Source organism: Ruditapes philippinarum, unplaced genomic scaffold (genome assembly GCF_026571515.1).
Source record: "Ruditapes philippinarum isolate M1 unplaced genomic scaffold, ASM2657151v2 ctg2974_1_1_1_1, whole genome shotgun sequence".
Lineage (NCBI taxonomy): Eukaryota > Metazoa > Mollusca > Bivalvia > Venerida > Veneridae > Ruditapes > Ruditapes philippinarum.
In genome coordinates, this window is record NW_026858298.1 from 446 (window position 1) to 25464 (window position 25019).

Genomic DNA, 25019 nt, shown 5'->3' on the forward strand with positions numbered 1-25019 from the left:
ACCCTGTCAAATGTTTGAGAAAGGTAATAATGTAATATTTATTTACCATTACTGTATTGTTCTAAATATAGCAGATAAAATTCTTAATAATTAAGTAATTCCAAGATTTCAACATGTTCATTTTATCATAGAATTGTGTGGGTTTTTTTTTAATATCTATAGTAAAGCATGTTTATGACACAGTTTATACTTGGTTAGAAAAAGCTCAGCACTCGTGTAATATACATGTTTATGACACCTTTGTTTTGTAAAGCTCAACTCTCGTGTTATATACATGTTTATGACACCGTTTTAAGTTTAGAAAAGCTCGGCTCTCATGTAATATATTGTTTATGTCAGTTTATCCTTGGGCTTGATTAGAAAAAAGCACTTATGACACGGGTTTATACTTGTTTAGTAAAGCTTGGCTCCTGTGTAATATCATTAAATGTTAGTACATGGAAAATTGTAATAATATTGCATCATAGAGTACCCAATTACATGTTATATATTGCACTTCACCCTGCGTTATTCTTGCTTGCCAGCACTCGTAGTTTAATACCTCGGAATTTCACATCGTAAAATGTTTAATATAAACTGTATTCCAATGTGAGGGTCTAGTATGATGATGGTGTATATAAGTTAAGTATATATAATGTATAATACTGTTAAATATGCCAACTATTTTCATTCTCAATATTCAAAACAAGAAAACAAAAACAAAAATTCAATGAAAAAAAATGTTCATATCTAACAATAGAGCATATGTTTAATATTGCTTTGGCAAAAAGTGATTTGAAAAAACTGTTTCAAAAACTTAAAACTGTTGTATAAATTTACATGTACATATATATATTTTTACTACATGATTTACGTGATTATGTAGAATAGTATATATCATAATAAAACAACATGTACAACTTATACTTGAAAATATCTGATTACTAACGTATGTTACAAAATAACCTGTCTGGTATCCATCATTAAGAATACCTTGACTTTGTGTACTAAATTTGCAATGTAACCATGACAACTATGTAACCATGACAACTATGTTTCCAGTTTCAGACGAGGCTCACAATATAACCTGTTGTACCTCGCAGCCCATTCTATATCCTATTATATCAGTTTTGTACTTACATAATTTATCAAATATCAGCATACATGTAATATCAAACATAAAACAATTATCAATTACTATATAGGCCATAGAATTACAGGGACTGAAAAACATTACAACATTTTGCTGTAACTAATGCTGGATTGTTATTTTCCCATTTAAATCTGTTTCCATTACCACTGCTAATGCATTAGAGCTCCAGAGCTCCGACTTCCGTGGAAAATATAGTGACTTTGACCTTGACCTCTCAACGGAATTTCCATCCTCTCTGTGTCTGATGCTAAAGTTTTAGTCAAAGTGCTATTTATATCATAACTAACATAGCTGTCAGTGTAGTTACGTCTTATATTTTTATCGGTATTCCCGCCGCTGCGGGGTTTCCTATCACAATGATATCTATCTTGGTTAATATCTTTCCTATCATCCAGCTGGCTGCTCCTGCTTGAATATCTACCAATATTGTTTTTACTAGCAGACCTATCTACTTGTTTTGCTTGACTAAGACTATTTGTGCTTTGATTATCAAGACTAAATTTTACTACATTTTCTAAATTATTAACTTGAACACGACACATAGGGTCATGGTTTTCTGGTATACTGCCATGACGAAAGTTACGATTACGAATAATATCAAAGTTTTCAAGGTCATTTTCTAACTCTTCTTGCGTTAGATTCATTCCTTTATATTCACATTTTTTAGTTTTAACCTTCCTCTTTCCTTTCCAACAGAGCAACTGTCTATCTCTCGCCTGTAGCAGGCCGAATATAACACCAAATAGAATAATTGCCGCAATACACAGAACAATCACCCAGATAAAAAATCCTAACATATCTGGATCGAGGAAATTCAGCAGTAACTTTTTCTGGCATAAGCCATCGCGTTTCTCGTACCCGTCTTTACATTGAAAACAATCTGCTACTTGAGGTCCCTTACATGTTCTGCACGCCTCGTGGCATTCGTTACAAATACCTTGTCTCTGAAATTTTGGCCTCTGGGAAGAGGTATTTGAGGTTGAACGTAGCTGAACCATTTGCATGATTCCATAATAATGTTCCGGACAATTGGCTACACAACCATCCTTTAGTTTATAGAATCCTGGTCGACACTCTGAAAGAGCAATAAGACTACGATAAAACATAATATAATGTACCTAAAACAGTTTTTATCCAAGTTTACTTGTTCAAAACAGGTTTAAACAAAAACCAGTCTAAAAATACTCTATACAGATTAATTCATGAAAAACAATTTTAACATTTTCTTTTATCCACAAATCATTATGTTCAGATAATTCTATAAAATTTCCGTAACCTGAGAGGTTATTGTTTAGGCTTTATAAACTTCAGTTTTTTGTTGACTATAGTTAACTGAAAATAAAAACTCTGAAAACTTGCCTGTCAGAGCTCAAAATAAATGGAGAACAAAACCAAACAGGTAACAAACGTAAAACATTATGAACAAGTGAATTACCTTGTTAACTTCATTTTCTGTTTCAGAATAATATGAAACAATGAGAGGTCCTAGAACTTTTATATATGTGACAATATTAAGGAGAGGAAGAGAGCATATAATCCATTAAGCCTAGTAAAATATATATGACTGCTTCTGTTCCATTACTATTTTTTATCAATATAATGTTTTAAAATTAGCAATTTTTTTATTTTTATTTTTTTAAATGTAATATAATATACTGGATATGATACAGGGCTTTATGATACATGTGTACTGAACTGTCTGTTTTCTATCTAGGTATTCTCAACAAGCTAAAATACAGTTACTTCATTAGTTGATTATACTTTGGAAGAAGTAACAGTTGCTTTTACAATTTTATATTATTCAGAATAACATGGCTTTTTTCAGTAAATCAAATTAGGGAGAAAAAAACGTATTGAAATAATTATAATGAACAAGAAATGTACAAACCTATACAAACTCCATGTGAAGTAATTCCACTGCATGTGAAAGGTTTGTCCGAGTTGACGGGGGCAGTGACATTACGTGCCTGGGGGTGATCCCTCGTTCCCATGACGATGAGTGACCAGTTCTCTAACTTGGCTGTAAAAATAAACAAACATATTACAACTTCTGCCTTACAAGTAACAAGTATTTAATGGTAAAGTTAATTTTTTAGACTTGCAGTTCTACAACAATTTAGCTTGTCTACATTGTTAGTATATCATACATCGATAATCTTTCTTTCATTTTAGTTAGTCACAGATCATCACCATCATCTTTTAGCTGTAACATCATGCTCACTATACATGTATAACACCTCTGATAAATTTTAACTTGTAACTCTTTATGTTCTTAATTGATAAATAATTAATTGTTAATTGAAACTTAATTGGACAAAACAAACAAAACAAGGTTAACAACACACACATAATACTGCATGAATGCCCTGATATAACACACATGTACCATCTTATTTTCAAAGTCTTCTTACACTATCTTGTCTATAAACAAGTTCAAGAAGTTATATATCAATGTATACCCAGTAATTAACAAAGACGTTATTAAACCTGTAAGGAAAGTTATTGTGATAAGTGAATACTATTGTAATGTTTACAACACATATCCTTCTTCTTTACCTTTCCTTCTATAGGCCTCTTCTGATGCAGGAATAGGAAAATATATTAGTTATAATGAAGGTTCAAAATGTAAAAATCTCAAACAGTCTAACTTATATAGTGGTAGATTTAAGTGCTTATCAGGTTAAAAGACGAATCAAGGGAATATGAAACTGACATGGAAATTTAAACTTAACAATAACCATGTGAGAAATTATTTAGGAAAGAATACGGTAGGTATAAAAAAATCACCTAGGAAACCTGGACAAATAATTTTCATCTAACTTAAGAGTAATTATATATTAATTGGATATTTTTTACTTGCAAAACACAATAATTTAACAAATGTTTTTTTTTTATGACAAAAAAATGATGTAATTGCTCAATGCCATGTATTGATTTGTTCAAAATTGTAGTTAAATATCTTAAGGTTTGAAGTACAATAGCCAGCATTTCCAAGTAGACCATACAAATTAGGTTATACACTTTTTTAATAACAAAACACCTAGAAATAAAATTTGAAAAAAAGAATTGAAAAACAATCAATTTCAGATGTTTCAAAACATCACCTTAGTGCAATAACTGATTAACTGCTATTAAATTTAGAAGGACTTATTCCGTAATTGCACTAAGGCGGCAATTTTTAAATTATATATACTCGGGGGAAAACGGCGAGGAGTATAGAGCCACAGGTCGGACATTACAGGTATGGCGTGTAGGCTGACCTTGTTCTTTATTACTAGCATATACTGTCTAACATCATAAGAAACTTAACAAAATTATATATACAGTCATCTACTTGGAATTGCCTATAGAAACACTGGTACAACATTATACACACAAAACAGACCTTTATTACAGAGATACAACAACAAGTTTTCTAACAAATTCTACATGTACATAATGTTACATGTATTACAGTTTTTTTTCCAGAAACAAAATTTGCTGAAGAAAAAAAAAAATGGCCAAACAGAAATAAAATAATGTTAGATTTGTGTTTTAGTAGACGTTAGTAAAACTAAAAAGAATACAGTCATCAATCCAAACTAAAAATATCTTGGAGCAGATGATGCTTTTAACTAAATCTACAACAACATCAAGCATGCTTATCATGTGACTGTCATGTGACCTTCCCAAAATCCTTTGTCCAACATGCCCTTATTTGGTTTTTAAAGAAAATAGTGGGAAACAGAGATTAAAAGTTTAGAGTAGAGGGCAGCACAGACCTATTCAATAAGATGTCTGCCTTTCAATTCAAGGACCTTTGTTACTCCAAGAGGTTGTAGCTTGTATCTTTCCTAGCAAAAAAATTACCATGGCAACAATGCTACGGCATTTTAGAGAAAGAAAAGACTATAGAGGTAGGAATTAAAGTCTGGTCTTACAGAGAACATTTAAAGTGATCAGTACAATATATGTCTAATAAAAAAAGATAATGATGGTGTAAATTCTGTCTGGTGTTTTTACTTTAGCCTTTTAGCAAGGACATATATTGACAAATTTTAACAAACTAAGGTCAACAAACATATAAATTTTCCGAAACTCCTTGTTTGTCACAATTTTTTCAAAGAGACATTTCATTTTTTAAAAATAAATCAAATTTAAGGATAGTTCACATTTAATTATATCTTCATAATGCCCAATTATTGCTAAATTCCTGCCTACACAGGGAAATGTCAGATATTATTTCAATGATATAGATGTAGAAGGACCTCTGTGTGACCCAGTAATCATCGATGTACAGACATACAGTATTGATTACACTATAGAACAGTTTAACAAAACAACACAATTTATAGCTAGAAAGGCAGACAAGGTTTTATTAGAGATGTTAATTGAGCGGGTGAGAAAGTTTTAAAGTGCAGTCTCTAGGCGAACTTTTCTTATACATGTCAGTGTAAGATAACTATGGCATGCTGGGATTGGTCACATGATATGGTCACATGACATTGTCTTGCCTGAGCTGAGGTCTTTTTTTCTCATCATCTGGTAGTACTGTTTTGTGGACATATTGTTCTGTTTGGCCAGTGTCTCAAATATGCACATATGTTGCTCATTTTTACTATGGAATCCGTCTCTCATTTGAGAATAATAATAGTATCTATCTTTGGGCTTGGCCTTTTTAGGCTTTTTTGGCTTCCTATCTTTTTTATTTTTCCGGGTACTCGGAATGTGTTGATTTCTTATAACTTGATTTGTTATTTGTTGGGTATTCACGGGGGCATAATATGGAGAATCTAGTTCATGTTTACGTATACGTTTGACGGTGGTTGTTGTCGGGACAGTTGTGGTGGTCGTAGTCGTGCTGGTGATGGGTTGCTGGGGGTTACGATCAGTACCATACAATACAAGTACCCAGTCCTTGAGGCGAAGTTGTCCAACTGAAAACAAATCAGCGTTCCTATTGTTACATACATCATACACTACAAATATCTACACTGAGCTTTGGTGCAAAACACTATTTACTAGCATGTGCAAAGGTTACAGGTTTTATAATCATTCACTTTACATACTCGGAAAAAAAGGGTGGAAGAAAACCATATCTATATATCAACAACATGTAATTGAAATTCTCTCATATTATAACCATACATGAGACATCTGTTCTTGTTTACAACAACCAATGATAAACTTTGTATAGCATTATTTCATCATGTCTGCTTATATGTCATCTAGTCTTGTATTAAACAATAGGTCCCGTTTTTGTCATACAACCAGTCAAGTATTACAGTGGTAACTAACTTTCCCAGTTCTTGCTGTTTCTAAACTAGTATTAATTTCAAATTTTATTATTTCAAATTTTATTATTTCATCATATACAATGCCAGTTGTAACACTAACATACATTTTCAACATAAATCCCTTATTCTCGTAGATTTATCTTGCTTTAATTGGATCAGTAAGTATCAAAATAATAGCATTATGCAGCCAACAGTAAAGAGCCTGGCCTCACTGCACAGATGTTCCGTCTGCAGGTTCAGATGACACAGAACTCTCAAGGGTTTGATAAAATATTTAAAAGATTCCACCCGTGTTACATGCTTTTCTAAATACAACCAAAACAATATTGCACCAATGCTCAAAACAACAAGTTAGTAGAATTAATATTTGTTAAAACATGAGATTCTCTAAAGCAATGAAATATGACTTACATTAATACAGTACAATTTTCCAGACTTTATGAAATCTTTAATTTAACATCCTTAAATACTTCAATGTGAACAAAAAGTATACATAAAATGGTAAAAATATTTCTTATCAAAAAGGCAGTGGTGAAATAAAAAAAATAAAAAAGCATAAAATTATAAATAAGCTTTCATGCCAAATATAAAAAATAAAAATAATGATGGCATTCACAGATACAGAAAAATAAATAATTGTACTTTAAGGCATATACAAGAACCATAACTCCGCAGAAATAAATCAGGGGGCACAACCAAGTTATCATAATTTACATGTTACCCATTACATTGATGTCATGATATATTGAAATAAAAAACGATCGACGAATCATCAACAAAATAAAAATGGACAAACTGGTCATTTTTTAAACATATTGTACAATGATACTCTCCCATAAGACAGACAACTCAAAAGACAGGGGTCTAAATTTTAACACTTAAAAAGGGGGTGTACAGAAATAAAGGTATGTTTAAACAGGCACAAACTAAAAACTATGCATGTAATGAAGTATATAATAAAGCATAAATGATCAGAGCAGTCATGCAGCAAGAAATAAATATTCCTGACATAAAATTACAACAATATATATATCAAAAGATTTAAATATGAACAAAATAAATGCATCCTTATTTCTTTGAATACAATAGAAGAACACACAAATGTTATTATATCATTCTAATTTGTCCCTTGAAAATTAAAAGCAAAGTAAAAAAGACAATGTCTTAACATATTCATAATTGTTTTTTTTTATCTCAACAATCAGAAAGAACAATCTGTTACAAAGATACCAAATAATGCATACATAAACTAAGCAATTTGTAAAAAATAGATATTGTATCTTTTATTTATACTTTAAGCAAGATATCTGGTCAAAACATGCTATCTGAAAACAAGAGAAATTGCACATTCTTAAACTCTAAAAAAATATTATACATGTAATAAGAATTTCTTGACCTTTACCCAGTTTGTCATATAACTCAGTCTAAAAAGGTAAGCTTAAAATAAATTAATACAAGGAACATCGCAATGCGATGCAACCAGGTTTTCAGCAAAATATTTCACAGAAGCTTCGTCATGCAGGGGCATTTGTTTTAAAGTGAACACCTGCCTGCCCACCCAAAATCACAAAACCCCGATGATATGCACAAGGACTCTTGATGAGAAAGCTTCTGTGAAAGTTTGTCAAAATAGTTTGTAGGAAGAGGTGTGCAAATAAGAATTTGTTCACTTTATATTCTATATATGGAACAAAAACAATATATTTCTATATAAGGGAAAAAAATAAATGGCCATAATTAGGTCAAACATTATCAAATCTCATAACCCTGACAACATGCAGCAAGAGTTATGACAAAGCTTCTGCGAGAGTTTTGTCAAAATCCCTAGAGAATTGTAGGAGTTGCGCACAGAATTGCGCAGAGAAGAAGTGTTCACTATATATATTCTGTATAAGGAAAAAAAACAAAGGGCCATAATTAGGTAAAAAATTATCTAATCACAAAACCCCGACACTATAATGTGCTATGGCACTTGATGACAAAGCTTCTGTGAAAGTTTGGTCAAAATCCGTTGAAAAATGTAGGAGAAGTTGCGCACTGTAGAAATTGTTCACTATTATATTCTGTATAAGGAAAAAATACACAAAGGGCCATAATTCGGTAAAATATTATCCAATCACAAAACCCCGACAATATGTGCCAGGCACTTGATAACAAAGCTTCTAAGAAAGTTTGGTCAAAATCCGTTGAGAAATGTAGGAGGAGTTGCGCACAGAAGAAATTGTTCACTATAATATTCTCTATAATGAAAAAAAAACAAAGGGCCATAATTAGGTCCAATATATACCAATTGCAAAACCCTGACAATATGTGTCAGGGCACTTGATGACAAAGCTTCTGAGAAAGTTTGGTCAAAATCCGTTGAGAAATGTAGGAGGAGTTGCGCACAGAAGAAATTGTTCACTATATATTCTATATAAGGAAAAAAAACAAAGGGCCATAATTAGGTCAAATATTATCTAATCGCAAAACCCCGACAATATGTGCCAGGGCACTTGATGACAAAGCTTCTGTGAAAGTTTGGTCAAAATCCGTTGAGAAATGTAGGAGGAGTTGCGCCCAGAAGAAATTGTTCACTATATATTCTATATAAGGAAAAAAAAACAAAGGGCCATAATTAGGTCAAATATTATCTAATCGCAAAACCCCGACAATATGCGCCAGGGCACTTGATGACAAAGCTTCTGTGAAAGTTTGGTCAAAATCCGTTGAGAAATGTAGGAGGAGTTGCGCACAGAAGAAATTGTTTACGCCCGCCCGCCCGTCCGCCCACCCCCCCGCCCGCCCGCCCGCCGACATACCTCAATCTAATAACCAGTTTTTTCCTTCGGAAAACCTGGTTAAAAATTAATTAATGACCCTTAAAATACTTTTAAATATCAATGTGTGTCACTAACAACAAAATTCTGTTTCAAAATACTACAGAAAGGTCAATTGAGGTCTGGGACAAATTTTCAACCAAGATTAAACAAAACATAGGTACTTGGTTAAACTGTAGATTTCCAGAGTTATAAAAACATGTCAGCCAAGATCAGACTTTGAGAAATAAATGCTCTTTGTTGTGTTTTATTGACAGGTGGTTTTAAGAAACAGGTTACTGTTACAGTTTATTTAAGCGGTTCTACTGTTGGCCTATCCAGAAAAATATATAAACTGGAAGTGTACCCCCATTTGAGACATAAAATTAATAATAAAACTGTAACAAATATAAAGAGAAAATTGACTGAAACTAAAATTTTGTTCAATTCTGTACAAAGCAATAAAGGACAAAATGTCCAAGCCACAGCTACATTCAAAAACATGCATAATGATATATAAAACAATTTGTCCTTCCATTCTCTCCCCTGTCTAACAGCCACAGAAATATAATCATCAACATAACATAAGCTTTATACTTGTACATGTTTTAAATAATCATATTGTTATAAAAATTGTCTGCCATAAGTACAGTTTACATTAGCTCATACAGAAACAAGAAAGCTAAAATCATACTGAATAAAAACCCCTACAAATAAACCCTAGCCAATGGATGACAGTGAAGAAAACTGCATACATCTAATGATCAATTTTAGCACACAAAAAAATGAACTCTACTATAATTAGAAAACAACTAAACCATGTAGTACTCAATCTTACACGTAAATATGATTGTTCAACAAGGGTTTCATGTCTTTACAATCAATCAAATCAAGAGTTATGGAACATAACTTGGAGGAACCATGTAGGAACCAGTAGAAGGCCTGTATTATGAAGGCCTATCCATAAGATATCATACTTGTGCTAACTAGCTGTTATACTATGTTCTCAACGGTACTTCTTTATAACTAGGTGGCACATGGAATGACTGTTGTAATGCCTAACATCAACTTTCATCATAAGCACATGGATAAAGATGTTTAAAAAAAACCAAAGCTATATGATGGCAAAATGAAAGCTCAAAATCGTATGAAAAAAAAACAACTTAAAATAGCAAAAGCTTTGCATTAAACATCTTCCAGTGTAAGTGTCAATTACAAATTCACGTCAACAGACGTTTGATCACATGTAACCATCCGAGACATCAGATGTTTTATCAAAGACAAAACATCAATCTCATCAGATGCTTGATCTAAGTCACCAGACACTTGAATCACCTTGTGACATGATCAATATCTTAAGATGCTTGATCAATAGTTTTAAGAAAATGGTGCAAGTTCAGCATTGGTATAACTGTATGCAGTTTTGTAAAGGGGATGAATGTAAACAAAGTTTGAGAGGTTGACAACAAATTCTGAGATAAACTTACTGCTTTGCTCAGCATCATTGGGGTAATATGGTGGTATTGCTACAAAAATAGGTTTCATCATTTAATTCATAAATACTCAAAAATAAAAATAAAATAACAAAAAAAAAAAAATTCTACATTTAGTTTCATTTATCTTCAGGCCTGTAAGTTATACCTCATGCATTTATTTTTAGAAAATTTTATACAAATGATTTAGCCATCAAAATCTAACACTGTATCTAACAACTGTTAATGTTTATTGTCCTATATGACTGACATATCAAAACATTTTACTGTCACATCATGATATTTTTCATAAAATTATTTGTCAAGACTCAAAACTAAATAGTTCATGTATACTGTGTCAGTTTGTTTTTTCTCCATTCACATGCAACAAACAAATGAAAACTTTGAGATATAGAGAACAACACTGCAGCCACTATATATAAATATCGTCACAGGAACATCAAAAAATGTTTATCTTCTACACAATATAGTTAGTTCATATTAGACTAACACACCTGAAACACTCACATGTACAGGAAAAAAAAATTTCAAGTTTCTTTAAAAACATGACTTCGACCTTTATCCCTAAATGAATACAGCTGTGACTTAAGAAACAGATAGATATTTTACCCGATCTGTTACAATAAGTTAATGTTAACATAAAGATTCCAACTACAGTGTATTACCATGGTAATAAAGAATCAGTCATCTTAAATAAATTGCATATTTAGCACACATATTTCAACATTCAACAATTTTGCAAATATTTGAGAGCTCATATTGGATTTAACTTTAAACTTTTTTTAAACCAAGGAATGAAGCTTTTATCTTCATCTTTATTGATTTTATCTTTATTTTATTTCAAAGGAGGAAATCTCGTGCAAGTATATCACATGATAAGATATTAATGTACTTACAAGAACGTGCTGCATTTTCTATCACAAGCACCCATTGACCTTTGGCCAGTTCACCCCAGTTATGTGTGGTCATGAATGCCCAGTTGTTAAAACCTTCCCTCGAATTATCATGTACTCTCTTTGCCAGCAAGGTAGAAGTGGTTCCGCTCGGTGACGTCAGATATATTTGTACATCACCACGTCTGCTCGCTTTCAGTGTAATACGTGCCTGCACGTGCTCGAGATATTTAACGTGATTATTTGTGCCCTCACAACCGTCCGTCACCAATGGTACAGATATCTTCCCGTTCATTGGTACAACCCTAAAAATTAATTCAATCGCTATGTATAAACATATTGTATATTCAAGTTATAACACATATATTAGATTTAAAACACATGTATTGAATTTATAACATACATATGCCAGTTACAACACATATTTTCAAGTAGTAACAAAAATATTCATGTGACATCACATATATAGGTGACGAGACATAACTACTCAGCCACGGAAGCCCATATCACTGATGTAAAGTTCATATACATATAATGTTCAGTACCTGGAATACCTCTGAAAGCTGTTATTTATGTGTCTATAGCAGAATTTACTGTAATTGAATTTCTTATCATTTATAATATTATCTCTAGTCTGTAATCAGGCACAATTTAATTTGACAAATTATATAAATAAAACTTTAGCATTTAATTTTAACTAAGCATATAATTACAGTAGATAGAAAGTAAATCAAATCACAGACATTTAAATCATAATACATTTATTTTCATTTGGTTGAGTTTTAAATTTGCACTGACAATTCCAAGGTCATGTGGCCCTATTCCAACTTGTACTGGTGGAGAAAGACCTCCGATACCTCGTTGTTCATTATCATAATAATTGTCGGTACAAATAAATCATACTACATTTATTACAATAATTATACTGTCTGTACAAACAAATCATACTTGTTATGGTCTGGTGATCGGATTTCACAGATATATTGAGGTGGAACTGTTGTCCAGTTCTTTGCTAATTGAACCATGGCCGCAGCATCCATCAACCCATACCCGAAGGAATGACTCACTGTAAATATACAATATATCATATTTATACTGAATTGTATGGTTTCCAACAAAGCATCAAATAGTTCCATACTGACTGTAATTATCAACTAGCCATTGGCGTCAATATCTTTCACTACAACACCTTACTATATTAAAGAATTTTCACAATAAATATTGAAGTAACAACTAGGTCATTGTAGCCAAAAAATAAATACAAAACTAATTTCTAATATTTTGAGTAATTTATAATAAATGATTCTAAATCCAAAGCAGTGCGAATATACAAAGGTAACAGGATAACAGTTTATGACGCACCTTTTCTATCCACGCCATTTGTAATCCAGGTGTTATCATGGAGGTAGTCTGGTTTAGCTGTCATGACAACAATATGTTGAAGGTCACGCCAGGTCAACATTGGACTGAAATTATACATTTACAATTATATGTAAACATTATATAATTATATATATCAGGTTACATCATTTATCTATCTTCATAATAAAGAAAGACAAATTTTGTTTCTCTAAATATTTTGACACTAATATTATTCCTTCCCTTGATTTATCAATATGATATACATGTATAGAATAAATGGAACATTAGAAACGTAGACCTTTCATAATATATATTAAAGTATAAGAGCAAAGGACCAATAAACATGCCTAATTGAGACCTGTGTAAAGTCATTCCAGTTGGCTGTACTTGAAGACTATAAATGAGGCAGCTTTTTACAACTAACAGTTTTAAATTCAAGTTAAGAAAAGTCGATTTACATACATTTTTCAGTGGAGTTTAAAGTACTAAATGAAATAATGTATAAAGAAAAGATAGCAATAAGGATCGTACTTTGCCTGGAGTGCTAATGCGCACATGCCGGCAGCAAGAGGTGCGCTGGCAGACGTCCCTGTATGAGTTTCGGTACAACTATTCCTGATATCCGTGGTAACCTGACGTAGATAACAACAATCTTATTATCATCAGACGGCAATATAGATTATACACATTTTTATGACAGTTTTATTTTTTTTTTATCTTAAGTGTATCAGATGATGATATAGTGATGTTGTATAAGAGCAAAACACTGCACATATATTCTCTACGCCCTTCAGCTCAACACCAGTTTTTAGCCATTATCTTTTTTCAAAATTGTGAAACAGATTATTTTTTGTTATTATCATAACTAGAATTATCATTTTTACATTTACAATGACTTCAACACAGTATTTGATCATATGGCGGGATAATTACAATCTGTTATCTATGTAACAAATATCACATGTTCGTTCAAATGAAATGCAAAACCTAAAAGGTCTTCCAAAAACAACAGAAAAAAAGAATTGCTTTATATGAAATAAGTTACCTATTAGCTAAATTAAGACCATTTCTTCAAGACTTTTTTGAAAATAAGACCATTTTTGTTGGATTGTTTTGGAAATAAGACCATATTTGTCAGACTGATGTGGAAATAAAGCCATTATTTCCAGACTGTTTTGGAAGTAATGTTTATGAGCCTATTATCAGTTAAAAACTTTTTATTGGTTTTTTTTCTTTGCTTTGTATGGTTTTGCATCCAACAGACATTTTAAAAGTCATATGATGACCTTCTAGAGATCTTTCTGCATTCCCTGACCTCACAAGTATAATCCATTATATTTCAGGGACAAGCAGGCACCTAAGTGGAATCACTGATCACTTTACAACATTTACATTTAACTAAAGTGAAAGCAATGAAGCAGATGCAATAAGATTAAAATTTAAAAAGTAAGAAAAACCAAAGTTTAGTTGAAGCTGTTGATCATTTACAGCAACCTATCAGGTAAAAGATAAAGCATTGAACATTTACCAATGAAGAAATTAACACATTAAAAGATAATTCTAAGTTTGTGACAAGATGCTAATGTATCAAAAAATCAGGGTTTTGAGTGGAAATCTACAGAAATAAAGACGAAGAATTAGAGCGTTGAGACAAAGATCTGATTCTCGGATACAGTTAGTCTCCATGATAATAGAGTACAGTATTACAATAACTCACTATCTGTCTCTCGCCAGCAGATCCACTACTGTATGTTGTAGCTAGAGTCGAGGAACACGCCTCCGAGTACCACGGTATCTTGCCGTTCTCTGTAGCACTACTGATAGACAGCGTGTATATACTGTTTGTATACCCGTCACAATTACAGCTGTCATGATCACGCCCGCCGTTACCCGACGCCCACACAAATATTGAACCTAACCCGCCACGACCCTGTAATATAAATGTCATAAAGTCACAATAAATACTGTTATGTTCTTACCATTTACAGCCCACATGTAACAACACTTAACAATCAACATTTTACAACACTTGAGACCAAATATTGCACAACTTTAATCATATTTCTACACATATTTCAAGGAATTTTTTAATTACATGTATGTAACACTTTAATTTGCATATAATTTATAGTTACCCACTAATATTTATAAAAGTAAAATCTCTAGGCTAAAAGAGAGATCACTGCTATACAATGCATTTTTTTTCCAAACCAAAGTTCCTTTCAATATAATTATGTACTAGTTGACAGGAAAACTATAAGCTGGAGAAATAGTGCAAAAACAAATGGCCAGAAAGTATCTTCTATATAAACTTAAATTAATTCCCAGACAGACAATGTCTTAGTAAATGGTCAAAACTTCCATCTACAATAAGAAGAGAATCTTCCCTGGTATTATTATGTTGGTAAAAGAGCACAATCATTTACAATGGCAGCCATATACAAACATTTTCCGGTTAAGTTATCTCGCCATTATCAGCATGCCTGATACATGCCCTAGTAAACGTCACTAAATGCCATAAAATCCTATTGATTACCTCTTGTTATCACATGATAAAACAAAACAAAACTCATTTTTTGCCTCTCAATTAACGACCATAGTTTATACAAACATTATACCTAATGATGATAAAGTTACAGGCAAGAAGAAATAAAAAGACAATAAAATAACATTTAATAAAGAAGCTGTATGTTTTGTTTCATTAATAATGCAGCGAAGAAGACCCCCAGCATTGACCTAGAATTCTCATAAAAACCTCCAATCAATAAAAGCATGGCTGGCGATTAAGAAAGCACATGTTTTATATAGCCTACTGCACCTACGTTGCCCCTCAGTACATCTTTACAAGTCGGAGGTAAACAAAGTACAATATTTATGACCTGTTTCTGATAACAACTGCAGTATGGACATAAAATCATTTCATTATTTAGTCTTAGAACCAAACCCTACATACATCATATGTACATCATTATAACAGCACACTCCTGTAGAATTATATTTTAATACCAGACTTTATATCTTAATTTTCATGGAGACCATATTAGACAGCTTAACTCATACACTAACCTCCCACCAGGCAACATGTACTCTACTAATTCACTCTACTAATTGACCAACTAATCTTACTTAATTGGTAGACCTTTATTTAGTATATTTTAATCATCTTCAAATCATTTCAAATTGAAATCATACATAACTTACAGACTTTCAACATTATCTTAATTGGTTATATAATGTACCACCCAATATAAGGATATAAATAATAACTATGGTATATTATATAAGAGAGATATGTCCAAGATGAAGACATATCAAAACAACACAGCCATAATACCTTTCATGTCATCTTGGTATATTACAAACCATTAAATTTATAGTCCATAACTTTTTTTTTCTACAGAAATAAATTAATACTAACAAGAATTTGATAGTATTGCGGGCAATACAGTAGTCCCCTACCGGTCCCTCAAAAAGTTCTTTAATTGTCATACACTCCTGTGTATTGCCATTTATAATGAATTTGAGGATGAAGTCTGTATTTGAAAATATCGACCACAAAACATAATAAAATAAGTTTGTCTATATCACAGTAATGTGTTAAGTTTCCATGCTTAGTAAGGAAATTATGTTTATACAACCTTGTCATATTATTACGATGTGGGATTTTAAAGTAAATCCTATAAAGAATGAAGAAGTTGGAGTGAAAATACCAGTTTCTCGAAAAAAATCTAAGTTCAAGGGGGACATAATTCTGGAAATAGTCTTGCTAGAGTATTTAACCTTCTCAAAAATGTCGAGTGATAATAAGAAACATATATATGAAGTTTGAAGTAGATACATTAGGAAATAAAGACGTTATTTAAAAAAGACAACATTTTTTCCCCTAAAAAATCTAAGTTCAAGGGAGGTAATACTGATATTTTTGTGCTAGAGTTATAAACCTTGTCACATATGATGTGGTTGATGACCAGAAACTTATATTTAAAGTTTGAAGTAAACACCTCAAGAAATAAAGAACATATAGTGAAAAAGCTGAAAAATTTAAATCAGAAATCTTGAAATTCAGGCTATTTTGTTGCCATAGCAACCAGAATTTTCAACATAGGAAGAAAAGAAAAAGATGTGCATAATCTCCAGACTGCCATCTACCCATATTTCAAGTTTCATGAAAATATTTTCAGTACTTTTTGAGTTATCACTGGATCCAGTTTATGTGTTAAATTTGCCATATTTTCAGACTATTTGTTGCCATAGCAACCAGAATTTTCAACATAGGAAGAAAAAAAAAAGACGTGCATAATCTCCATACTGCCATCTATCCATATATCAAGTTTCATAAAAATATTTTCAGTACTTTTTGCGTTATCGCGGGATCCAGTTTTGTGGACGGACGGACTGACGGACTGACAGACGGACGGACAGACGGACGGACAGACAGACGGACGGAGGGTAAACCTAAAGTCCCCTCCGGTTAAACCGGTAGGGGACTAAAAACAGGATGTGTTTATAAACACAAAATGCCCTCATGTGGAAAACAATATGTAGCATGATATACTACTGAACCTGTCTGCACGTCCATTTCCCTGTCTCAATTTATTTACCAATGAAAGTGTGACAACCAGTAGCATTAAAATAAGCAATATTATAATCAAATACTAACAATTATAATTTCTATATAATGCAAAAACCATGTTCTTTAATTTATGTAATTAATTTATTATATATCACAATATATTATACAAAATTTCCAAGTATATATTTTTATATTCTAATATATCTGGAAAATATCAGCTCTTAATCAACATGATAACTTATATACAGTACATATTCATAAATAACTTTCCATGACCTTTCACCAGTTTGTAAACTCAACTACAACTACAATAACTGGTTGATTTTCTAATGATTCGCTTCAATTTGATCATTTAGGTTCATTCATATTAGAGCTATGGGAATACAGTCTATCTCGGTGAAACATTTTAACATTCTATTGGTAATATTTGATTTCAAAATAAAACAGACACCATATGGACAACATTCCTTCCACTGATAGTCTGAAATAATCCATGCTGAACCCCCTTTCCTAAATACTGTATGCACAATTTCCTCAAAACTTCTCACATTTATGTTTTGGAATGTTATTTTAAGCAATATAATTTTTTTAACTTTTGAGGATGCCAAATGCTTGTATAAATAATTCATATGTTTCTCTTTGAAATTAGAAACAACAGGTCAAGGCTTCGATGTATACTTGTGATTTCTAGAATATTGATAATTTATTGATTATAACCATTTGTTGTTTTTAATCAAGTTTGCATTACTAGCATATAAGTAATGATTGAATAATTTATCAGCAAGCCTAAACATATGTGGTAAGCAAGACTTTGATATAGCTTGAAGATTTACACTTTCTTGCTGTTGGGATTCTACCTAAAATTGTTTTGTTGAGATAATTTTATGGCATTCCACATTAAATAGGTTGAGGAAATTCCTGTTTTGCCTGTCCATGCATCACTTCAGGGCATAAGATGTTAACTGACTATAAGAGCCCCGATGAGGGTCCAAAACAATCTAAATAGTTTCCAATAGGGGAAAGCTTCATTTATAGAAAAACTTATTTAAAAAAAGGCTTTTGCCCCAAATTAAAAATCCCAGCCCCCCGGGAAATGCCCTTTCCACGCCCCTTTTACCCCTAAGGGGGTTTAAAGGCCCAGTAGAGGCCCTTTAAAGGGTGCAGGGCCCCCTTTTGGGAACATTGGAGAAAAACCTGGGTTACTGGGCAAAGTATTTTAAAAAAATTTCTATAAAAAAAAACTGGAAAAAAAAATTAAAATTTTATTTTACCCTTTTTTTCCCCATCAAAAAAGGCCCTTGCACCCAAATTTTAAGCCGGCCCAAAACCCAACAGTTCTCCCTCATCATCGGGACCCCAACGGGGCACGAGATCTGTACATGTTGGGGTTTAAAATGAGAGACTGCGCTTCCACAGAGTCTGTTACATCACCATCCAGCATTCTCACTCCTGAAATATTCCATATATACTCGATGTTAACAAAACAACAAAATATCAACAATAAAAATACCCATCTTAATACAAAACATCACCTCACCTTCTAACTTTTCTTACACCTCATTTCAATGTCAATGTTTTACATGCTAACACCTGTAAAATACATTCAAATATTGATAATTATGTGAAAATTACCACAAAAAAGACTACTACAAATCGTTGGCATTTTTTTACTTATTATGACTTTTATCTAATCATTTTTTACATTAACCCTAGTGATCTCCTCAATTACATTAATAAGGGAGGTATTGTTTCAACAATTATAGTTTATCAAGGGTTTAATGCTAATTTAGTGAAATTTTGGCAACAACTTCACCAGGCTTTGTTCTGATTACCATTTGTTAAACGTGGCAGGAAATTGAATTAAAATGTTGAAGTTGAGTGATCTGGTGAGAAGTGTTCATTGATTGAGTAAACATGACTTTGCTTCAGTTAATAAATCAATTTACAGAGAATAATCTGTCAAAGACAAATTCAAACAGAAGCCACTTCAATAGCTAACATATCACAATATTTTCCAGACACCAGTCAAAGTCTATGTATAATAGCTAAATGTTTGTATTGTCAAACAATAATTTGTTACTAGTCATATAATCTAATGCAGTCATTGAATTTAACATGGCAGGAATTCCAGTTTTGAGTTTCTTAAATTTACACTGGCCCAAACTTATTTACACTGGCTATGGGCCACCGGGCAAGTGCTAAATTTAATGAATGCTAATGTCTACTTGACTTGAAAAAAAATGTCTTCTAGGCAGGAATCAAGTAAACATTTAGTATAATTTATCATTTTACAAAATGTAAAACATGCATGGTACACAATGCACCAGTAAAAATACTTATTTCCTCATTGTAATTATCCTGAACTAGAAAAATATTTTTAACAGCTAAATACAAGGAAACAATCTGATCTGAAAGAAAAACAAGTGGACTTTTTTTGCTGTTGTTTTTCTTTTGTTTGTCTCTGCAATTATCCTTGTCAGTAGTTACAATAGCTAGAAATTCAATATATAATTACAGCCATCTTATATTATACAACCTGTCTATGTTTACAAACAAAACAAAACATTCCATCATCCATCAAAAGAACTGTAAAACCTCTTCCCCCCCTAAAAAAATCCCAAACACTTGTCACAAATTGGTCTAATTATGTTAAAATCCATGACAGAGTTATGTACTCTTGCCTTAAAGTATCTGTGATTTTCATAGTTTCGAAAAAATGCCTCAATGTGTAAGGTGAAATAGAGGGGATGGTACAAAAACATTTAATGGAACTGTGATGCTAACATAGATGCAAACTCTATAACTTTTATCATACAATTTGTATGATGAAGCCCAATTATATTTCACCAATTATATTCTAAAATAATATTCTAAAATAAATAACTCCAAAAATAACAAAAGCATATCTGTCAATTTTAGTTTACATCAAAATTAACCCTATCATGATAATGTTGAAAGTTAATTGATTTTAATTGACAGTGCATGTAACTGTACATGATATACGGAGATAAGCCAGCAGACATGGGGTACTGTACTTGAAGAGATAACGCTAGGTTAATGTTGTATGCTGTATGTTGTGGTTGTATTAATTTATAGCATTTATTGACTATATTGAGGCTCAGCACAACATCACCGTAGCTAAATAATGAAATAATGAACCTAACCACAAGGTACAGCAGTGTGTGGCAATACAATGCATCAAAATTTGATCATGTTAGAACAGATAGGTTGATATTTTACACATTGTTGATATTTTACACATTGTTTAAAGTAAGACTGTGTTTCTCCTCAAGCAAATCTTGACCTCCATTGCCACCACGTTGCCCCCATACAGTACCTCAAGTATGATGACATTAATTCTGTGTTGCCCCCATACTGTACCTCCAGTATTATGACATTAATTCAGTGTTGCCCCCATATAGAACCTCCAGAATGATGACATTAATTCTGTATCACCCATACTGTACATCCAGTATGATGACATTATTTTGTGTCTCCCCCGTACAGTACCTCCAGTATGATGACATTAACTATATGTCACCCCATACAGTACCTCTAGTATGATGACATTAACTATATGTCACACCCGTACAGTACCTCCAGTATGATGACATTAATTATATGTCACCCCCATACAGTACCTCCAATATGATGACATTAATTCTGTGTCTCCCCCATACAGTACCTCCAGTATGATGACATTAATTCTGTGTCACCCCCATACAGTACCTCCAGTATGATGACATTAATTCTGTGTCACCCCCATACAGTACCTCCAGCATGATGACATTAATTCTGTGTCTCCCCCATACAGTACCTCCAGTATGATGACATTAATTCAGTGTCACCCCCATACAGTACCTCCAATATGATGACATTAATTCAGTGTCACCCCCATACAGTACCTCCAATATGATGACATTAATTCAGTGTCTCCCCCATACAGTACCTCCAGTATGATGACATTAATTCAGTGTCTCCCCCATACAGTACCTCCAATATGATGACATTAATTCAGTGTCACCCCCATAAAGTACCTCCAGTATGATGACATTAATTCAGTGTCACCCCCATACAGTACCTCCAATATGATGACATTAATTCAGTGTCTCCCCCATACAGTACCTCCAATATGATGACATTAATTCAGTGTCACCCCCATAAAGTACCTCCAGTATGATGACATTAATTCAGTGTCACCCCCATACAGTACCTCCAATATGATGACATTAATTCAGTGTCACCCCCATAAAGTACCTCCAGTATGATGACATTAATTCAGTGTCACCCCCATAAAGTACCTCCAATATGATGACATTAATTCAGTGTCACCCCCATACAGTACCTCCAATATGATGACATTAATTCAGTGTCACCCCCATACAGTACCTCCAGTATGATGACATTAATTCAGTGTCTCCCCCATACAGTACCCTCCAATATGATGACATTAATTCAGTGTCACCCCCATACAGTACCTCCAATATGATGACATTAATTCTGTGTCACCCCCATACAGTACCTCCAGTATGATGACATTAATTCTGTGTTGCCCCCATACAGTACCTCCAGTATAATGACATTAATTCTGTGTCTCCCCCATACAGTACCTTCAGTATGATGACATTAATTCTATGTTGCCCCCATACAGTACCTCCAGTATGATGACATTAATTTCTGTCTCTGATATCCTACATACAGACTCGCTATAACTTAATTTTGAGAGAGGAAGAATGAAGAACTTGTACGTCACATGCCATATGTTATAAACAGATGGTACTGCTGCAATTCAATTACGATATTGTTCTGATATTTATAGAGACAGGGTTGCTAAAAACTTCTGGAATTTCTATTAAAATATGACATTTGCTGTTGAAAAATTTCCAAGCAATAAAATGATAGCAGAGACTGCATCAAACATGACGTAATTGTAAAAGTTTATGATTTCAAATGTCTGATTTTATACCGATTGCCTAAGTACACACACACAATCTTCAAAAACTTCCAAGACAGTTTTAGGAATGGCTGTACAGCTTGGAGTTTTCACAACAAAACTTTTGAACAGATTGTTCATGGAAAATTCTCTAGTAATTTGTCAGTATTTATTAAATTTTGGATGAAAAATTTAATTAGACATTCTTTGTGGCATGGATTATTTCTGGTAATCAGACATCAAGTGATTGGAATGTTGGTTATTAAAGTTGATACACTGACATCACAGTGTTGTGACTAGCTGACACGGTCATATTAGAAAATCAGGTACTGTCAAATAGTAAAATATAGTATAGATGTTTTTCATATAGCATATTATTACCTCCCCTGGCAGCCATTTTTGGGGTCATTCCCAATAAGATAAAAATCTCTAATAATTCTATGATCTTTACAAAGACTGATAAAAATATTTTACCTATTGGTGCTATGTTAAAATTTTGCTGCATAAGTATAAAAGTATTAGACAATTCATGTACATCAGCTATTTTTTTCATATTTTGTCAATTATATTATATAGAATATTGGGCCCCCTTTTGGAAAGGGAAGTAAATATCGTAAAAACTGGAAACTATCTATAAATGGCTGCCACTTTTGGAAAGGGAGGTAAATATTGTAAAATTTGAGAATTATCTAAAAAATATAAATACCTCCAATTTTAGCATCATATGCTGCACCCACACTGCACTCACTGTTGTTAGACTGGGCAGCCACTTCCCCTGCACATCTTGTACCATGTCTATAACAATAACAAATCAAATATCGTTACAAAGTAAAACAACTATGAACAACTTAATACATTGATTTACTGGTTTGGTATAATTTATATTTGAGTCTTATATTTTTGAGTTAGCGGTTAACCCTTTGAATGAGAACAACCTAAATAACTTGCATTACAACAATTCCACAATGACATGTCTTAATTCCATCAGTGTTAGTTAATTGTCCACAATTATGCCAGTGTTACTAATGGCCACAATTATGCCAGTGTTACTAATGGCCACAATTATGCCAGTGTTACTAATGTCCACAATTATGCCAGTGTTACTAATGGCCACAATTATGCCAGTGTTACTAATGGCCACAATTATGCCAGTGTTACTAATGGCCACAATTATGCCAGTGTTACTAATGGCCACAATTATGCCAGTGTTACTAATGGCCACAATTATGCCAGGGTTACTAATGGCCACAATTATGCCAGTGTTACTAATGGCCACAATTATGCCAGTGTTACTAATGGCCACAATTATGCCAGTGTTACTAATGGCCACAATTATGCCAGTGTTACTAATGGCCACAATTATGCCAGTGTTACTAATGGCCACAATTATGCCAGGGTTACTAATGGCCACAATTATGCCAGTGTTACTAATGGCCACAATTATGCCAGTGTTACTAATGGCCACAATTATGCCAGTGTTACTAATGGCCACAATTATGCCAGGGTTTCTTATATTCCTTATTAAGATACCGGTATGTAAAAAGGTCTTTAATATATACAACATTATACAAGTTCAGACTTTACCTACTACTAGTAAATGTCTGAAGTTTAATATACTTTCTTTACAAAATGCTTTGTTGGGGTTATTTTTTTTCTTGGTGTTTTTTTTCTGTACAATTTGTAAAAAATTAAAGAAGACCAGACACTAGAGGACTGACAGAAACTGAGAAAGGAGCAGACAAGATAGATTGATCAAATATCTAACTTCAGGAGTATATTAGGACACCAGTACACACTTTTTTTACAACAGAGAGGTAACCCTATCTAGACACTTACCAGCAGCCCTAGAAACATAAAACCATCTGCCAGTAAGTGTAACATACTGTTTTCTATAACATGTTTATGTTTTTGATGAAAATATACCAAAATGTTATCTCATGTTTGAAATCTAACTTTTCATCAGGTACATCTGATGTGATCCCAGTTCAAAATGTTCGTGTTTTTTGCTTCGCCTTTACAACATGTCAGACGTACAAGATCTCCTGTGAATGGAACAGGTACGCTGTTTTGGCAGTAGGGAGTGAAGTTTCTACGTAAAATCCATCAAGTTATCATAGACCATAAAGTAGACGCTCAGTACAACGATCAGTTTCCACAGTGATAAGTTTAACAGGCAAAAAAAAAGAAAAACAGTCCAATAACACAGTGTGAAATGTTAAACATTGAACATACACCATTGATCAGAAACCAAACCATCTCAATAGACGTTTATCAGTCGGGAATATATCAGCCATCATTCCTAAAGTCTGTATAATAACATGTTACTTAAAATAGTATAAAAACTACCCCCATCTCTTCAAGTGATCTGTTTGATTTATCATAGAGGAGGTTAGTTGTATAAAATAGTTTACAAATTTCTGCATTTCCTAGATAATACGACTTGCAGTATGGTAAAATATATAGATAATTCACCTGTATTATTACCCCCTAGTCATTCTAACAAATTCCACCGATACATTGTTATAAAAAAACATTTAATGTATGATGAAATATATCTTA

General features: G+C 32.7%; 1 protein-coding gene across 1 annotated transcript in view; it reads right to left on the bottom strand.

Annotated features, from left to right (window-relative positions):
* Positions 1-200: 200 nt before the first annotated feature.
* LOC132752714 (furin-like protease kpc-1) overlaps positions 201-25019 on the bottom strand; it is a 79255-nt gene continuing 54436 nt past the window's right edge. Inside the window, 12 exon segments of the mRNA XM_060743077.1 lie at positions 201-2207; positions 3021-3152; positions 5626-6048; positions 10694-10732; positions 11596-11897; positions 12541-12658; positions 12955-13058; positions 13486-13586; positions 14672-14894; positions 18810-18913; positions 18915-18976; positions 23167-23255. Of these exon segments, the coding sequence (XP_060599060.1) occupies positions 1282-2207; positions 3021-3152; positions 5626-6048; positions 10694-10732; positions 11596-11897; positions 12541-12658; positions 12955-13058; positions 13486-13586; positions 14672-14894; positions 18810-18913; positions 18915-18976; positions 23167-23255 (2623 nt within the window). The 3' untranslated portion in view covers positions 201-1281.